This window comes from Maniola jurtina, chromosome 16 (genome assembly GCF_905333055.1).
Source record: "Maniola jurtina chromosome 16, ilManJurt1.1, whole genome shotgun sequence".
Lineage (NCBI taxonomy): Eukaryota > Metazoa > Arthropoda > Insecta > Lepidoptera > Nymphalidae > Maniola > Maniola jurtina.
The window spans coordinates 5,217,324-5,236,299 of record NC_060044.1 but is presented as its reverse complement, the minus strand read 5'-3'; the positions used below and the strand labels follow the sequence as shown (position 1 = coordinate 5,236,299).

Genomic DNA, 18,976 nt, shown 5'->3' with positions numbered 1-18,976 from the left:
ATACTCGTACTTAGTCACAGACCAGAGTCCTACTACTGAAAGAAACCTGGTAATTGACAAGATAATGAAATAGCTATAAAAATCATAGTCGGGAATGTGATTTAGGGAAATAGGGGATTGCAGTTTCTATAGCTACCGAACTGTTAGGCCGATAGTATTTTCCGACTTTCCCGGCCGGTAAAAGCCTCCCATAGACAAATATGTGAACTAAGCAACCTCTTCGTTACATTTTTGAAATATTTACAAGTTTTTTGACACATTTTGTAAACAATTCGTTAACAAGTTAAAACTGTGATATTTTAAAATTAGCTTTAATATTTACAAGTAGATTACGAGGAAATCTGGAAAATGGCGTTCAATTTCGATAGCGGGCAAGTAAGTGGTTTGAATTTGAAAAACATTTGTGTGATAAATCCCCAAAAGAAATTCCTTTAAAAATTTCCTTGTTTAGGTAGTTAGTGCCTTTATCTAATATTGGCTTTTACCCGCTTCTTTCACGTGAATTTAAGGTTTTTCTAAATCCCGCAAAATATATTAGGTATTCATTTTCCCGAGGTGAAAAGTGTCTGTGAAGTAATATGACCACCTCCAAAGCAAGTCATCTCTTTTTTGATGTCCATGTGCAAATTAATTAGTATATTAAATACTAATTAATTTGCCCATGGACATAAAAAAAGAGAAGAGCCTATATGAAGGAAAGTGTTTTTTACCGATTTGAATTTAAATGTCAATGTTACGAGGGTGGACACTCCCGAGACTCGACGTAGGTCTGGTGGGTCGAATCAATTGTTTTCCCCCAAAACAAGGATCTATTTGATCCGACTTCCCTAATCCCATATATTTTTTAACACCACTGCACCTGCAACGCCCATTACCGAGCCCTTCTATTCTATTTCGGCGAAGAACATTTTTTATTTGCGAACAAATTGTAATTCCTTTAATCCAACTTAGATACATTCAATTACGTAGTAAACAAGTTCGTCTCAATCTTCATTCAAAATAAAACCTTCACACCATCTGATAAAATTTAAACTTCATTGAGTTCAGTTATAGTTAGTAACAATGGGTCATTCAAAAGGGGTGCTTCTATTTGGACGAGAATGACTATTTTTCACGCCTTTGTTACAGTGTTAATCCGAGTTTGACGGTGGTCTTTAGTTAATAGTCATCATTTATCTGTGATCAATTGTTTTTTTTTTATTAATGGGTCTTCATTTTGTGTATTTTGCAAATCTCGTTGGCTAGAATCATCACAAAAATAAAAATGGTCATATAAAACGTCGTACAGTGCCTTCCTAGGTACCGTTTATCGGTTAAAACCCGATAATAGTAAATATACTTACCTACTGTCCCAGTTCCTTGACAAAATGCCCGATGGAATACGGTAGGTATGGCAGTAAATGAAAATAATAATATTTAAAAAAAAAACGTTTCGAGCGAGTGATTGGATGCCCAAGTGCTTCAAGGCGGCACCGCTTCAGTACCAGCCTTTCATCAGAGCAGATCTGGCATATCCCGCGGGAACGCTTTAATTTTCCTGGATAAAAAGTTGCTTATGCCAATTTGTGGGATGCAACTTGCAAGCTACCTCTGTACCAAACTTCATATAAATTGGGTCCTTATCAGAATCCTGCGGAAACTCTTTGATTTTCCGGGATTAAAAGTAGCCTGTGTCTTTCCGCGGGATGAAAGTTAACTCTGCATGTACCTTTCATCAAAATCGGTTAAACTGCTGGACCGTGAAAAGCTAACAGAAAGACAGACAGACAGACACACTTTCGCAGTTATAATATTAGTCTGGATAGTATGGAAGAGACCACAGCGATAGTGCCAACCCACAATTTTACCTGCCAACCAAAGCACCAGGGATGTCGTTAATTACTGTATAATCACTTTATAAATACACTCTAATTTAGGTTTTACGTGTAACATAATATGCAGGTATGGTACCTACTGACTCGTGATAGTCAGTTTAAATATAGGTTTGCGTGATTTGCTTGAGGAAGTTATATCGTGACATGGCTGAGTTCTTCCGGAAACCGGGTTCAAACATTCGTCAGGCGGTCTCTAAACTATAAAGACCTGCCTAGTTTGAGAATAGTAATACAGCTACAATACTTAGGTAGCTAATGTCGGTAACCGAATGACACATGCAATTTTTAACCCCCTACCCAAAAAGAGGGGTGTTAAAAGTTTGACCTGTGTATCTGTGTATCTGTCTGTGTCATCGTAGCTCCTAAACTAATGGACCGATTTTAATTTAGTTTTTTTTTGTTTGAAAGGTGGCTTGATCGAGAGTGTTCTTACTCGTAGCTATAATCCAAGAAAATTGGTTCAGCCGTTTGAAAGTTATCAGCGCTTTTCTAGTTACTGTAACCTTCACTTGTCGAAGGTGTACACTTTTAATTTACTTGTATAATGCAATAATCCATACTTAATATTATAAATGCGAAAGTCTGTCTGTCTGTCTGCTACGTTTTCACGGCCCAACCGCTGAACCGATTTTGATGAAATTTGGTACAGACATGGGCTACATCCCGGGGAAGGACATAGGCTACTTTTTATCCCGGAAAATCAAAGAGTTCCTGCGGGATTTAAAAAACCGAAATCCAGGCGGGCGAAGCCGCGGGCATCCTCTAGTATTTCTATAAGTCTTTAGTTTCGTAGTAGGTAGTAGTAGGTAAAATCACAAAATATACAGTAGACTTATTTGAATCGTACTGAAAATAATTATACTGTCTAGTTGCCTACATTGTCGTATTATCAAGATTAGCAGACGATATCGATAAACGGAACACCTGCTGTAAATCCTACACATTCATATCAATAAGTTGAAATATGGATAAAAATTGATTATTATTAATTAAAAAAAAGCTGAGGTAGGTATAAACCAGCAGTTAGGCTTAGGTATCTATAAAGCTTTTTTTGAAACTTCTGAGTAGGTCGATTACGTCTTTACTTATAGATTTATTAGAAGTTAAAGGTCGATTCACACCAGCACGTACTCGTGTCACGTGCGTAGTGACGCGCATGAACCCATAGACGTAACTGCACGCATTACGTCTACGTAAACGTTCACGCTACGCAAGCGGTATGCCATGTTTCATACAGTTCCATATATTACAACGCAATGGTACGCGCTACGTCTACGCTTACGCGACCTCTGTGAACGAGCTTTTAAAATGAAAAACGAAAAACGAAAAACTGCACCACTTGAAGACATACCAACCGAACCGACCTACAAAGCTATATTTTTATACATACCTTTGTCTGCTTTTGCTTCAATCTATCTTTATGCCAGAAGTCAGAAATAAGTTGGAATAAGTATTTCCAGAAGTTCCAGAATTTATGGAATACTCGTAGATAAATAATACGCGTACAGATCTATCTACCTATATTATACTTTATACAATAATGTTTGTAAATTGTACCTAATAAGCAAGCCAAAGCAAAGTTATAGTTTTTACACTAACGAAAACTGATATTAGACGGTAGACAAAAGGAGGCCTAGACAGACAGACACCGGGCGTAATTTAAAGGCAATTAATTCTATTTCAGTTCATGGGCAAAGCCGTGAACTTAAACGACCGTATTCGCAAATAGAATTTAATGAAGCTCCAACAAAAATTCATGTCACGATAGTTTAAAGCTTTTCTTTAACGTAGGTTCCTAAACGATTATGAAAACTTCCGTAACTATGGAAAAAATTAAAATATCGGGTTGATCATAATTTCAAACCTGGATTTTGCTTTTGGCGCGAAGAAAAACTACAAGTAGGTATCTATATACCTGGGAAAGATTTCGAGTCATAATTAGCCGAGAGATGAACCCCGGACCCCAAAATCAGAGGCCGACGTAGTTTTAACCACTGGGCTTTCATCGCAAAAACAAGAGTACGACAAGATAATTCTGAATTATTGCCGGTTTAAGCTAATCACCGGGTGACGTAATGTAGGGCAAATAATAATTTTCAACCCTTTGTTGGGCGAGGGCTGATCATTATGGTGGGTTGCGCAGCGGGGCGCCTTGACACCTGCATACTATGGTGCTATAGTTCCCGCAATTTATAAACTAGCGACTCGTAAATATCAATTAACTTGAGATTTAATTGTGATTCTGAGGAAGGTAGGTACGCACGCCGTGCACACACGAGTGTTGAATTTCTTTGATTTTCCGGGATAAAAAGTGGCTTATGTCCTACCCCGGGATGTAAGCTAACTCTGTACCAAATTTCATCAATTTCGGAAACTGTTGGGCCTTGAAAAGCTAACAGACAGACAGACATACTTTCGCATTTATAATATTAGTATGGATGGATGTTTATTATTTTAGGGATCTGATATAGCAAGCGCCCAGGGCGCCCACCAGCATTTTGAAGGCAAATAAATGGAACGATAATGGCTTATGATCAGTAGACATTGATCAGATATGCAGTAAAGCGCAAACAAGTCTTCGATAAAAACAATAAAGTACCTACAGAGCATACAACTCTACCCTTTTCCTTTACCAAAAGATATTATGGTATTCAGCATTCACGCCGCATTTTGTCACAACCATAGATTAAACTTTAATTTGAGTTCTTCGGCACGTGCGCAACACCGCAGTCGCGTGCCGCCCTTCATCGCGTAATCAGATGCTTTCAACTATTTATGACTTGACAAATTATTACTAGACCTAAAATAACACTGCTTGTAAGTCTTTTGTAAGCCCCTCGATAAAACAACGTTCGAAAAAGTTCTTCAAATGAGAATCAAAAATATCTAATACGAATATAATCCTGTGATAATAACTCAGTAGGTACTGATATAGTTTATCTAGTTACATAGAAAACTGCATAAAACAACGTTCGAAAAAGTTCTTCAAATGAGAATCAAAAATATCTAATACGAGATAATCCTGTGATAATAACTCAGTAGGTACTGATATAGTTTACCTAGTTAAGTACATAGAAAACTTCTATAAACAACGTTTGAAAAAGTTCTTCAAATGAGTATCAAAAATATCTAATACGAGATAATCCTGTGATAATAACTCAGTAGGTACTGATATAGTTTACCTAGTTAAGTACATAGAAAACTTCTATAAACAACGTTTGAAAAAGTTCTTCAAATGAGAATCAAAAATATCTAATACGAGATAATCCTGTGATAATAACTCAGTAGGTACTGATATAGTTTACCTAGTTAAGTACATAGAAAACTTCTATAAACAACGTTTGAAAAAGTTCTTCAAATGAGTATCAAAAATATCTAATACGAGATAACCCTGTGATAATAACTCAGTAGGTACTGATATAGTTTACCTAGTTAAGTACATAGAAAACTTCTATAAACAACGTTTGAAAAAGTTCTTCAAATGAGAATCAAAAATATCTAATACGAGATAATCCTGTGATAATAACTCAGTAGGTACTGATATAGTTTACCTAGTTAAGTACATAGAAAACTTCTATAAACAACGTTTGAAAAAGTTCTTCAAATGAGTATCAAAAATATCTAATACGAGATAACCCTGTGATAATAACTCAGTAGGTACTGATATAGTTTACCTAGTTAAGTACATAGAAAACTTCTATAAACAACGTTCGAAAAAGTTCTTCAAATATGGAAAAAATATCTAATACGAGATAATCCTGTGATAAAATACTTGTACCTCACAGTAGGTATTGATATAGTATACCTAGTTACATAGAAAAGCTTTAGGAATAGAGAGTGCTACACTATCATGCATGGGCAAAATAGATGGGCCTCACTGGGGTCCGGTCAGTTGAAGCATAAGGCATCTGATAGAGCGGCTAAGAGAAGAGTAGCGTCTGTCCTCTGTCCAAAGGGCGAACACTATTTATGATTACACTGTCAATATTATCACGAGGTTTATACGCGACTACCGATGCCCGCAACTTCGCCCGCGTGGATTCAGGTTTTTCGAAATCCCGTGGGAACTCTTTGATTTTCCGGGATAAAAAGTAGCCTATGTAAAAGTATCCAGGATATTATCTATCTACATTCCAAATTTCAGCCAAATCCGTCCAGTAGTTTTTGCCTGAAGGAGTAACAAACATACACACACACACACACACACACACACACACACACACACACATACAAACTTTCGCCTTTATAATATTAGTGTGATTAAAGCTTATGCCTGTGACTTCACAAGTACTACACTTTCAAACCCCTAGTTGTACCCGGGTTGAATTTTCATTATAATAGCTATCTGCATGCCGAATTTCAGTCCGATCCGTCCAGTAAGTGGTTTGAGTTGGTCGTTATCAGTCACCTTTTCCTTTTATATGCGAAATCGTAATCTCGCATCGAAGATGTATTGATGGTATCGTCAGTAGGCAACAATGTTGACAGATATTCAGACCCGGATGTTTCGAAATTGTACGATACGGTAGATCACCTATTGACAGATTAATAGGTACTCAGGATTGGTATCAAATGAAAGGTCGTGGTCTTATTGTGTAACTGCTCATATTCCGAAAAGGTAATAGTTATAGCGCATAACTGAGTAGGTTCTGCGGTAGTGGAGCGATGCGGGAGGGGTGAGTTATCACGAATTGACATCTCGCGTCACGTCATCACACCCCTCCCGCACCGTATCGCAGGAACCTACTCAGTTATGCGTTTTGCCTGTAATTGAAATTATGAAAATACTAGCTGATGCCCGCGACTTCACCAGCGCGGATATAGGTTTTTTTCACGAAATCCCGTGGGAACTTTTTGATTTTCCGGGATAGAAAGTAGCCTATGTGCTAATCCAGGATATATCTGTCTCCATTCCATCCACCCAAAAACATCTAATAGTTTTTGCGTGAAGGAGGAACAAACACACACACACATACACACAAACTTTCGCCTTTGTAATATTAGTGTGATGAATCGCTCGTCCGTGCTGGTAGTATTTCTAAGACTAGTAGTCGAGTTTAAATTATTGAAATTTTATCTTTTCCCCCACAGTTCAACAAAGAATCGACGCCGAAGCGCCTCGGCAACTGGCAGGTCCCTCGTTGGGCACCAACTCGAGCGAGGCCTCTAGAGATGCGACCAGACCCGAAGCCAATATGCGACATTAATGGCCGTTTTCTGCCTGGAGCACCCAGGGGATCTTCAAGGTGTTTCGGACACTATACTGGCACTTGGGACCTACCTAGGAAGATTACCAGAAAAGTTGGTAAGGCTAAATAATAACTCAAAATTTAAAAAACCCCCGCCACAAAAATCTCTATAAGAAAACTAGAAAAGACTTAATAACTTTGAAACGGCTGAACCGATTTTTTCGATTATAGCTAATAACACTCTCGATCAAGCCATCTTTCAAACAAAAAAAACTAGATTAAAATCGGTTATTTCTTCGAAAGGAAGTGCACTATGGCGATTTTACAGTTGGCAGAGTTCGAGATCGCCAATTATTTTCGTATGTAACTTTTGTGGTCGATGTGCGAATATGCAACTTGTAAGTTGGAAACTATAGGTATTTAAGGGGCATTTAAGAAATTAGCTCTAGTATCGACTAAGTCTCACAAATTAGTCGATACTAGAGCTAATTTCTTAAACTGGACCCTTTCAAATGAAGATTTTTATATAAACCTGTGAGGATGATACTGCCATCGGCGCAATTGAAATGTCATAAGTCTACATTGTCGTAATAGTGTACAAATTACGAAAAACCAAATTAAATTTGAATTTCGCGGGCAGACCCGTATGCTCTTAAGTGCTTAAGTTAGTTAAAATTCAAAAATTCAAAATTCAAAATATTTTTATTCAATTATTAGACTTTTACAAGTTCTTTTGAATCGTCAAAAGCATCTAACACTGGTTCGGAATGCCTTTCCTACCGAGAAGAACCAGCAAGAAACTCAGCGGTTGCTCTTTTTAAAGATCTGATATACGTACAATATTATGCCATGTATAAAAGCAATTGAGGTCCCGCGCATTGCTGGAGTGAATTGCAGGTCAAATCCACGCTCTTTTATCATTTACATAATCTTCGATAGTATAATAGGTATGCTTTTCTCAGGCGCATATTTTTAGTATTGAGCGTACTTTATAGGTACCTGCTCTATTGAGAGCAGGTACCTGCTCTCAATAAATCCTCGAAGACAAAATCGTGGCGTCCTACATATAAGTACCTATAATATTTATGTGGATATATGAGACAATGTTTCACATTGCTGCATTCGCAACTTCCGAAGTCGTAAAAGTTCGCTGTCTTATAGAATAACACATGCGATAAGTACATCCTTGTACCTGTCTTCATATTACGTGTTAGGAAGTAGTTTACTTGTCGACGTTTTGCCTGAAACATAATATACCGCGTAGGTCATGTAGGCATTAGGGCGTTTTCAGGTTGGGTGTATTTTCAGCACGTAGTTAGGTACCTAAGTATAATAAGCTCGTATGATTTGTGCAGTATGCTTATAGCGTTTCATTGTAATTCATAACTCAACACAAGCCAAAGTAAGTATCTTTTGGACCAGTTAGTACTAATATTATAAAGAAAGTGTGCGAATTTATCAGTTTGTGAATGTGGATGGAAGTCTCTGGAGCCACAGCATTAATGATACGTTCGTGTGGACATAGGCTATATCTAGGTAAGTATATATAAACCGGGCAAAGTAGGGTCGGATCGCTAGTCTACTAATAAGGAACTGTAAAAAATAAGTGCATCTAAGCTTGTACGAGATTAGTTTGAAGCTTTTATGCCTCCGTCGCGCGTGCGTTCAAAACCTATTGAAAATATGCCCAATCTGAAAACGCCCTTAGGTATAAAATTGGCCGCTCCATTGATATTTATTTCACACGCAGATCGTAAACTAATGAATTACAACGATTTTGCGAATGTCGATATTGTGTATTTTTCTTAGCTGAGGAGTTGGCGAAAGAGCCCCCTGACGGAAGGTTCCCAGATTGGTTGAAACTTCGTGTTCAAAGGCCAAAGGCGATCGCAGGACGCGTGCGCGCCGGGAAACGCGGCAAGGCAGACGACATCAAGCCGGCAGAGGAGCATACTTTCGACGTGAGTTGACAACATTGAACGTTGCATCGGAAAATAATTTCCGCGCGTTTCCTCTGAACTTGTCGTGTTGTGACGAATCGGGATTACGAATCCATTCAGAATAATTTGTTATTGATCGTGAGTTTCAGTGAACTAAAAACGACCTACTTATTGCTTTTACTGAGATATTTTTGACTTGACAAATTTTATTCTAACAGAACTTTAGATAGTGGAATTCGAATCCGCTCGCGTTACTATTTAATAGATGCCTAGGTAAGTAGGTATTTAGCTATGTGGATAGGTACCTGCTACCTAGTTACAAGAATTGAAGAATAAGTAATAAGGAAAGAAGAAAGAAAAACGTTTATTTTTTAAATTGTACCACACATCACTGATAGAATAGAATAACATAGATTTTTATTCAAATAGACTTTAACAAGTGCTTTTGAATCGTCAAATAATTTACCACTGGTTCGGAATGCCGTTCCCACCGAGAAGAACCAGCAAGTAACTCGGCGGTTGCTCTTTTCAATTCTTCAATTTACAATAATATTCCAGCCCCGCGCATTGCTGTAGCGAGTCAAATCCATGCTTTTTTATCATTCTATTCTTTTTTTATCACATTTTAATAACTGACTTGGTTATTCTGGCGCTTCCTTCGCTTGAGCATTAAAGCCAACATGCCAGCAGAAGATGCGCTGGAATAAACTGTGCACAATCCGAAAGAAAAGGTTCCAGCTCAGCATAATAAAATACTTACTATATCTAGATAATATAACCATAGTGTTAGGGAAACGTGGTAGGTATATACCTACTGTTCTTTTTCCATAAATATAGACCTTCACCAAAACTTACATACGAAGTATTGTGTGTTATGATATATTTAGTAGCTATAGGTATTCATCAATCCACGTGTATAAATTGTCAAGTAAACATTTCAAATCGTTATAGGTACAGATTACAGAGGTCAGAAGTATTGCTGTGGCACATTGCCTGTGCTTTGCTTCGCGACCGAGCAAATATCGCGTTTTCACTGCAGGATTTGCATAGTTATTTTTTACATGGTTTGTAAAATACATACCTACCTAACTTACATAGGTAATACTACCTACTTAGTATTGCTTGATTGTATTCTTGGCAATCCACCCCACACAATATCTATAGGTACCTATTTCTGGGTTATCAATCCTATTTGAAAACGGTTAAGCTAAGCGGTTTGAAAGTTGCCAGGTAAATCGAGAACGGTATGGATATTTATACATTACCATTTACCTATATACATATTCAGTTCACTTCTACTATTTATTTAGGTTTGTATAATTCTAGGTGCAGCACAGGTAGAAAAGTATCGTAAGATATCGAGTAAAAACAATTTCTCTTATACCTACTTAATACCAATATAAATCACACTAAGCCATGGATTTCAATTCAATTAATGAATATATTTTTATCGTACGAGTTTTATATATTTTTTAATAAGTATGTATCATGTTATGTACTTACCTACATTGTAATATTTAATACCATAGTAATATGATCGATAAGGAATCGTTTTGTCATGATCAACTGACAAAGTTGAGACTTAATTTTATCTGTTATGCTCCGGCTACACGCTCCGTCTTTTCTGAGAGTTTACCTGCAGTTTGGGCAGTCGTGCGTGTGAAAGACGGTATCCCGCGCAGTTCCAAAAGCTGCTAAAGAATAGACTGTGCAGTTCTCGGTCTTGCCTGTGCAGTTTTAACCGTGCAGGCAAGACGGAGAGTGTAGCCAGAGCGTTAGATATATTATAATGTCTCGTCCTTTCTAAGCTACATAGATATCCTTTTTTCCTATGTACTTACCTACTATAGATAAATACCTAGATAATTCTTAGTCTGCCTATGTTTCGATCATGTTTTTAGGGTTTCGTACCTCTCGAATTTGTGGTTGCATCTAAAAAAAATACTTATTTAAAATGTGTTCACGAAAAAATTAATTTACTAAATCACATTAACTTGCAGTTTTCTACATAAAAGTGTTACGTAGGTACGTATATCTTGTACGATGATACGAAACCCTTCGTGTACTTTATCTATTAGATACCTACTCATTGATATTAATTTATTTATTTTTATTTCATTACAGCCAAATCAATGTCCGCTACACAAACATAGGCCGAAGAAAAAGTTTACTGTGAACGTAAATTAATTGAACAATTCCAAATATTTTATTCATTTTTAACTTTGTTTAAATTCTTACATGTCTGTACATTAAAAAGGATCAGGATAAGGTAGGTGCTACAGAAACCCTAGACAAGCATCCAGACGAACTTGAGGATAACAACAATAAAGAAGATGACCCTTTGCAATTGAGTACCCCAAAAGAACCAGTAGACGGTGATGGCCACGGTCCTTATATACCTGGATCAAAAACTGAACCAGAACAGAGACACGACAACTATGATCTTTTAGTGAAGGACGCTGTAGAACAACTACATGGCCCACAAGAAAATCCAACGGACGAATTTTGGCGAAAAGTAGACGAAAAAGCTCAAAAAGACAATGAGGTTATGAAATACGCTAAGAAAAGCGCAACACCGAAGTTACCTTACGTTAACGTATCGCAGAATTTCCAATTCGCTAAAAAAATGCACGCTGGTAATTTAGAGCATGAACCTCTCCCCGACACATTAGGGTACCGTAATATGACAAAAGTAGGCGAACATAGAGATTCAGATATTGTTGTGAAACCATACGCTATTGGATGGAAAGGTTATGGAGCATCTGGACCTACATGTTGCACTAAAATGCGCGTTCATAGACCTAAAACATGTGACCCGAAGAAAACTGAAGGTGAGGATGACAAACGTAAACAGCGCCCGGCAACGTCTGATCTAGCAAGCCAATATAAAAAGCCTCTTTCACTAATGGATTTAGCAATTTGCTGGGATTTCAAAACAGACAATCCAAAAAGTGAACCCAGACCTCCAAAACATATAGACGGATCGAACGGATCATTAGCGCCAGCTGTCTTTACAATGGTACATACGCCCAAAGAAGATGCACAAGAAAACGTACTATCACATGCGTTACCAATTTTTAACCAAAATCGGCAAGGCGATGATCCAGGCCGACACAGCGTTCCACATTTTGAAAAAGATATAACTAAGGAAAAAAGAAAAGATTCCTGCGAAGTGCAGCACTGCCCACAGCATAACGAAGCAAACAAGATTAGCAAATCCAGATCATCGAGTAGAAAGAGTTCGGCCCAATCAAATAAAAGTATCTGTGATGGAATAAATGGTTGCGGAACTTTATCAGATATAAGCCATAACAATGTGGATCGCGAATCAATACCTAAAATAAACCAATCTAAAGAAGCATGGAATACAGAAAGTAAAAGTAAAAATTCAAAATATGATATTAATCGTAATCGTCACAGTATAGAATCGTATGACAAGACCCCATTAGCCCAAGGAAAGTTGCACCAGAGCTCGCCAAACGAATCTGAAATCTCTAGACATTCTGCCAAAGCCTCATCGAAAAATAGTAATTCTTCCAATAATAATACTAAACACAAAAACTGTATATCGTGTAACGGAGCAAAAATACCACAAGATAAGAGGCAAAAAGATGACTATAAGTTTGCTTTTAAAGCTGGTAACCCGAATTCGGTTCAAAGTAACACGTCAAATGACTCTAAGGATCTGAAAATACCTAAGATGCGCCATCCTTACACAAAGAAGTCTTATACTATTCCCACTTTAGTCCCTCCTTTTAGTATTTGGCGTGATGCAAATGCGACGGGCTATCCTGAACATTGGAGATTGGCAAGCGTATATCAGCATGCGTACAAACCACCTGAGCAACGACGTAAGCCGCTTATTGAAAGCGTGTATCAATAATTTTTTAGGTTTATAACTGTCGTTTCAAATACGAAGAACACTGGCAACATTATTCTGTAAGGGACTTGATATAGCAAGCGCCCCGGGCGCAGAGACGGTATGCTGTAAAGACAAATGTATGGCGCTCTACTCTATGTAACGACATGGGCGCTTGTTGTATTTCTCTACTACTCTCTTATACTGCTTCTATATTGCTGTCTTATATCTAAAAGCCATTATCTGCAATACATTAAGAGTTATCACCATAAAATTGGCAATTTAGAAAACATGTTTCTAAAAATGTTTTCTAAGTAGAACCAAACTAAAAACCTTCGTCCTACGTATCATTCTGTCTCAGAAATGCTAGTTTTTTAAAATTTCCATGTTCTTGGCTATAACTCAAAAACAATTTTTTGCAGTTAACAGTGTTTTAGATATATCAACTTTGACTTGCGCTTAGTATATCAAGTCCCAAAAGCGCTTACCTGACAAAGCCTATTTTTACTTATCATGTTCTAAATTTTTCCTTATTTTTAATAATATCAAATCAAAAATATTTGTGCATATACAGAGTGATATTACTGATGTTCTTGTTGTTTAAACACCCTAATGATATTGAGCTACGATTTAAAAATAAATAATCTGAGGTGGCAACTAGCAACATCTGGCAATGGAATATTTTGACATTGATATTATTTATTATTATCAATCAAATACACCTGTTGGGTCCAATAAGTCAATGTAAAATTGTTATGTGTAATAAAAATTAAAATTCTGTGACTGGTATGGTTTATCATTTAAGACTAAACACCTGCGTTCTTATCTTCTCTAGTGATTCATTCTGTAATCAAAGTTCATTAACATTTGCCTACAGGCATGTAATATCAAGAACTGATAGAACGTTACTGAATAATTTCCAGAAACTGTGGAAGGTAAAAGCTAAGTAACAGTAAAAAAACCCCATAGTTTTGCTTAATATACATGTCTATTTCATTAAATATTCTTAGAACTAAGGTAAAAATCTTTCATATTCGATAAAGAATGGGCATTTCCGGATAGTTTCCCAGGCTTTGCTGCAGAATTGGAACCAGCCCTTCTCGGACAAATTCGGTACAGTGGTGATTTGATGGCGGTTCACGCCTAACACCATCCACCGCAGGCGGTTGGCCAGCTGCTCGAATGGCGGGTGGCCGCGGTAAATGTCTCGGTTGTCTGGAACAAGATTACAACGTGGGGTTATTCAAGTGGAGGACCAACTAATTCCTGAAAGGCCGGCGGTAATCACTTAACATCAGGTGACCCGCCTGCTCGTTTGCTTGCTATTTTATTAATTAAAAAAATTCAGGAGCATGCGCTTCGCCATATGTGCCCCGGCCCTAAAAATCTACATTAAACTCACCAAAGTCACTATAAACCTCTGGTAAGAGGAACAGGTTCAAAGGCGATCCACAAGTTTCGACGTTATAGGCTTTACAAACGTTGTCAATGTTCAGGCCATTTTTATTTGTGTCACTGTACATGTACATCCCAGAATTTAGCTGTAGGTTGGATTTCTGGAAGGCATTCCTGCAAAATAGGCACTCCACTTAATAGGCATATGTACTAACTAGAAATAAGTAGCTAAGTAAAAATGTAAAAGCTGTTTGTGTTCCATTAAAGAGAAAAAAAAAAAAAAAAAAAAAAAAAATGGCATTGAATCCTCAATCTTTAAAATACAAGATATAGCTGGCCAATGTGTAAAAGCTGTTTGCAAATACACATACACAAAGTACATTTGTATATAGCTGGCAAACTACGGCACTAGGTATGCAGTGTCCATAGATTTAGTGAACTTACCGATATAAATCCTGCAAGATACGCACCGCTTCTGGCGTAAAGTCTTCGAGCTGGCATCTATTGTGTAGGAGCAGCAGATGTGGGTGACTCTCACTGGCGTTGGACTCTGAGCCCTCTTGGCTGGCGCTCACTGAGCTCGATGCGGATAGGGATGGCTTTAGCATCTCTGCGGTTTGTATGTAGCTGGACAGAGAAAGGTATGTCTTGAGAACTATGGTTGCTTTCTCTATTTATGCTCTCTCACAGCTCACAGGAGTTTTTAGGGTTTCGTACCTCAAAAGGAATTATTTTGTTGTCTGTCTGTCTGTCTGTCCATCCGTCCATCCGTCCGTCCATCGTGTCTTTCAAGAAACCTATAGGGTACTTACCGTTGACCTAGAATCATGAAAGGTAGGTAGGTTGGTCTTATAGCACAAGTACAGGAATAAATCTGAAAACCGCGAATTTATGGTTACATCATTAAAAAAAAATTAAAATGTGTTTCAATTTTCAAAGTAAGATAACTATATCAAGTGGGGTATCATATGAAAGGGCTTTACTTGTACATTCTAAAACAGATTTTTATTTATTTTTATGTATAGTAGTTTTTGATTTATCGTGCAAAATGTTGGAAAAATACCCACTACGGAACCCTCAGTACGCGAATGTGACTCGCACTTGGCCGGATTTTTTATAAGTTAAGGCGATCTCATTTGGTCTAAGATTGCCTAACTCTCCCCATTCCCCAACTGGGCAGACAGACGGATGAGATCAAACAAGTTACAGGGAGTCGTCATAGAAAGTAACAGACAGATAGACACACTCTCGTATTCATAATATTAGTTAGTACAGGTATGGATTAATGAATATCGAATATTATAGTACGCGATTGGTTGAAATGGCAGGGAACGCTCCGCACACCGATACAGCCCTCGCGGTAGCACAATGCGGGCGAGCGCGGGTGACGTGCAGGTATGCGGGGCGATTGCCATCTCAGCCTGTCGCGGACTATATGTGTACTGACCGTATAAAATTATAATCAGCAAACCAGTCTTGCACTGCAATCAAGACATGGCACACCGCCATCAAATAGGACGCGATCTGGAGACAGTCCACAGTGAGGATGTTGGCGCTCCGGGCCGTCACTGGGTTGGTGCTGCTCTCCTCTATCAGAGACAGCGACCACAGCGCTTGGCAGTCCAGCAGGATCACACGATCGTTTGTTACATACATGTCTATACCTGAAATATATTTAAATAACATAAATTCAAAATTTGAAAACCCCTGACACAAAACTCTCTAAAAAGTAAATAACTTTCAAACTGCTGAACCAATTTTCTTGGATTGTAGCTAAGAACACTCTCGATCAAGCCACCTTTCAAACAAAAAAAAACTAAATTAAAATCGGTTCATTCGTTTAGGAGCTACGATGCCACAGACAGATACACAGATACACACGTCAAACTTATAGCACCCCTCTTTTTGGGTCGAGGGTTAAAAAATGTATTTCAACTTAAAATACATGAATACAGTGTAAACTCTGTATTGCGAACTTCTATATAACAAAAAAAAACTCTATATATATAAAAAAATATATATAAAAAAAACATATATATTCTATATATAAAAAAACTCTTTGAAATATAGAAATTGCTAAGGTTCGTTTGGATAACCTTGTTACTTTTTACTCTCCATTTAACGCAAACTCTTTATAATGCAATAAAATACCCGATCCCTTCAATTTCGCTAGAGTTTACACTATATTATAATAATCAGATAATGCCAGCGACTTCACGTGCATGATTTTAGATTTTTTTAACAATCCCAAGATAATTCTTCGATTTTCTGGGATAATCTGACAAAAAATAGCCTATATCCTTTACCGGTATGCAAACTATCACTGTACCAAATTTCGTCAAAACCCAGCAGGCAGACAGACAGACGTAAGTATTTATAATATTGAGTATGGATTAATATGAATTTTAATATTTATTCAATAATAATATCATATTAATTTCATATCATGTGCTCTAGAAGCTCTAGAAGTTTGGGATTATTCAACAGTACAGTTTTATTTTCCAAAATCTGTCAAAGATCAGCCAGCACATTACTGAAAAATTACCTTTAGTGCAATGAACTCCCCTTTCTATTTCTTCAATATCTTGCATTTTAAACTTGAAATCATTCCTATTGTCTTGGCCCTTACTCTCAGACGCCTCCGCAAAGTTTAAGTTCTCCATTTGGGATTCTATTGGTGTCAAATTGTTAGCTTCAAATGTTGACTCCATGGCAACCTCATGGGAATTCAGTATTTTTGTGCAGAGATCCTTATTATGTACATTTTCGGCTATGAGATTGAGTACCATTGATTTACCAACACCTTGAGTTCCTAAAATGAGACATGAATTGTTTTTTTGATGATTTCAACAATGTGGCTAGTTAATTCTGTTGCATGCAATCTCGAAACTAAACTAGCAGATCTAAATCTAATTTAGTATCCTTTTCCTAGGCAACATTATGAAAGGGATAGCAATACATTTTAGGGTAAGCATGCACTGTGAATTTCCACAACGCAATTTTATGCACTGAATTCCGTGAGATATGGAAATTGTATGGAGCTGCACGCACTCGCAAATAATATACGCGCGAATTGCTTCATACAATTTCCATATCACAGAATCCTGTGGAAAAAATTGTGCGGTGAGCGTATGCTTACCCTTAGATATGTAAGATACAACAGTCAACTTGTGTACTCACCCAACTAAGCATAAAGCTTCTGGTAGGACTAGGTATGGCAATAGACCAATAATAGTATAATAGGTGAGGTTTAAACCCACAAACTTTTGGATTTCATTCCAACCTGTGACCATTAAACTTTTGAGGCATTTATTAGCAAATCAAGCTTTTGGTTCCTTGTAGTTCAAAGCAACTAATATCTAGATTTCTTGATCACATAGGATATTTTATCGAGTTTATAAAATAGTTTTATTTTATTTTATTTATTAGGACTAACAGACAGTAGCACGCAGTGATTACAAATAATATAATAGAAATGAATATAATAATGAAATAAAATTAAATAGAATAGAAATAAAACTTACGTGCTACCTACTACGTACTGTAGTTACACCATATGAAGCTAGGCAAGTCAACTAGTGAATAATAAATTGAAATAAATACCTAATACACCAACAACTAGGTAATTACTGTTGGCATCATTGAGAAATTCATAGGCAGCACTGTTAAATTCAAAATTCTCATCCAATAACTTGACCGGTGCGGTCATTAATTTAAACTTCTGGTCTGAAATAAAAAAAAAATAGCACATTGCACAAGTAATCTGAAAACTGAATTTGTGGTTACATCATGTTCATGAACAAATAATTAGTAAGTATTTTCAATTTTTAAAATAAGATAACTAAGAAAAGAGCATCATATGAAAAGGCTACTTAAAAAATGTAGCCCTACCTTTCCTTTCCTTATTTTCATTTTGAGCTATTTTGGATGGTTGCGGGCCTTCAACATCGGTAACTTGAGATCGAGGACTCATTGGCCGGTCGTCTTTCGGGGCACTATGTTCACGAGTTTTAAGGATAATAGTAGGTTTTTCTTTTTCACTTTTCTCTTTTGGTTGGTCCTTCGACACATCACGGTCAGATTTTAGAATAACAGGCCTCCGTGGAGTGGTTGTGGTCTCCTAAAATTATAGTATGAAGTTAATTAATGAATGTTTTCATAAATAATTTACTTGGTTACTAAAATTTAATAAACACTAACCAGTTTTTTCTTCTTATCAGCCATTAGGTTATTAAAATAGTAACTTCTTAGACTTTTATAAAAAATTTAACATTTATCAACATTTAGCAAACAAGTTCGACTTTTTGGTGGTGATAAAATCTAAAACAAAATTCTTGAATAAAGTTCAAAATGAGAACAAAGAAAACAGCTCCAATGTTTTGGTTTGGTTGACAATCACAGACCACGAATCCGGAGATAGACGACGAAGTTCCATAGATCTGTTTATGATTAGTAGCGAGTACTATACATACCGATAATATCGGATTATATATATAGAAAAAATCAATATCTATCTATAATAAACTTTCTTTGTATCATGGTCTTTCTATTTCACCCTCTTATGGCAATTTAACACTATACATTACACGTCTCTTTCCCACAATATAATATAGATGTAAACGGTTGCGGCAAAACGTCACGATGACGTCATGACAGCCTAGTAATTTTAGGGATGAGCCTCGAAAATCGTAATGAATCGTAAATTAAATATAGTGTCGC

At 37.0% G+C, this 18,976-nt stretch overlaps 2 protein-coding genes across 3 annotated transcripts; one reads left to right on the top strand and one right to left on the bottom strand.

The window, feature by feature from the left end:
• The first annotated feature begins 226 nt into the window (after positions 1-226).
• On the top strand, positions 227-13,645 carry LOC123873214. The gene is made up of 4 exons (XM_045917944.1): positions 227-375; positions 6,966-7,179; positions 8,873-9,024; positions 11,261-13,645. Exons 1-4 carry the CDS (start codon positions 349-351, stop codon positions 12,884-12,886), a joined length of 2,019 nt encoding a protein of 672 aa, XP_045773900.1. The 5' UTR covers positions 227-348; the 3' UTR covers positions 12,887-13,645.
• On the bottom strand, positions 8,090-18,647 carry LOC123873204 (protein SMG9-like). Of its 2 annotated transcripts, XM_045917930.1 has the most exons (9): positions 18,458-18,647; positions 18,149-18,377; positions 17,861-17,983; positions 16,803-17,069; positions 15,705-15,921; positions 14,702-14,884; positions 14,265-14,431; positions 13,847-14,077; positions 8,090-8,100 (listed from the first exon to the last, which is right to left on the bottom strand). In XM_045917930.1, the coding sequence occupies exons 1-8, from the start codon at positions 18,479-18,481 to the stop codon at positions 13,875-13,877; spliced, it is 1,413 nt and encodes a 470-aa protein (XP_045773886.1). In that variant the 5' UTR covers positions 18,482-18,647; the 3' UTR covers positions 8,090-8,100; positions 13,847-13,874. The 2 variants fall into 2 exon arrangements, with proteins under 2 accessions (XP_045773886.1, XP_045773885.1); XM_045917929.1 differs by lacking the exon at positions 8,090-8,100 and having other exon boundaries at positions 13,829-14,077.
• Positions 18,648-18,976: the final 329 nt, after the last annotated feature.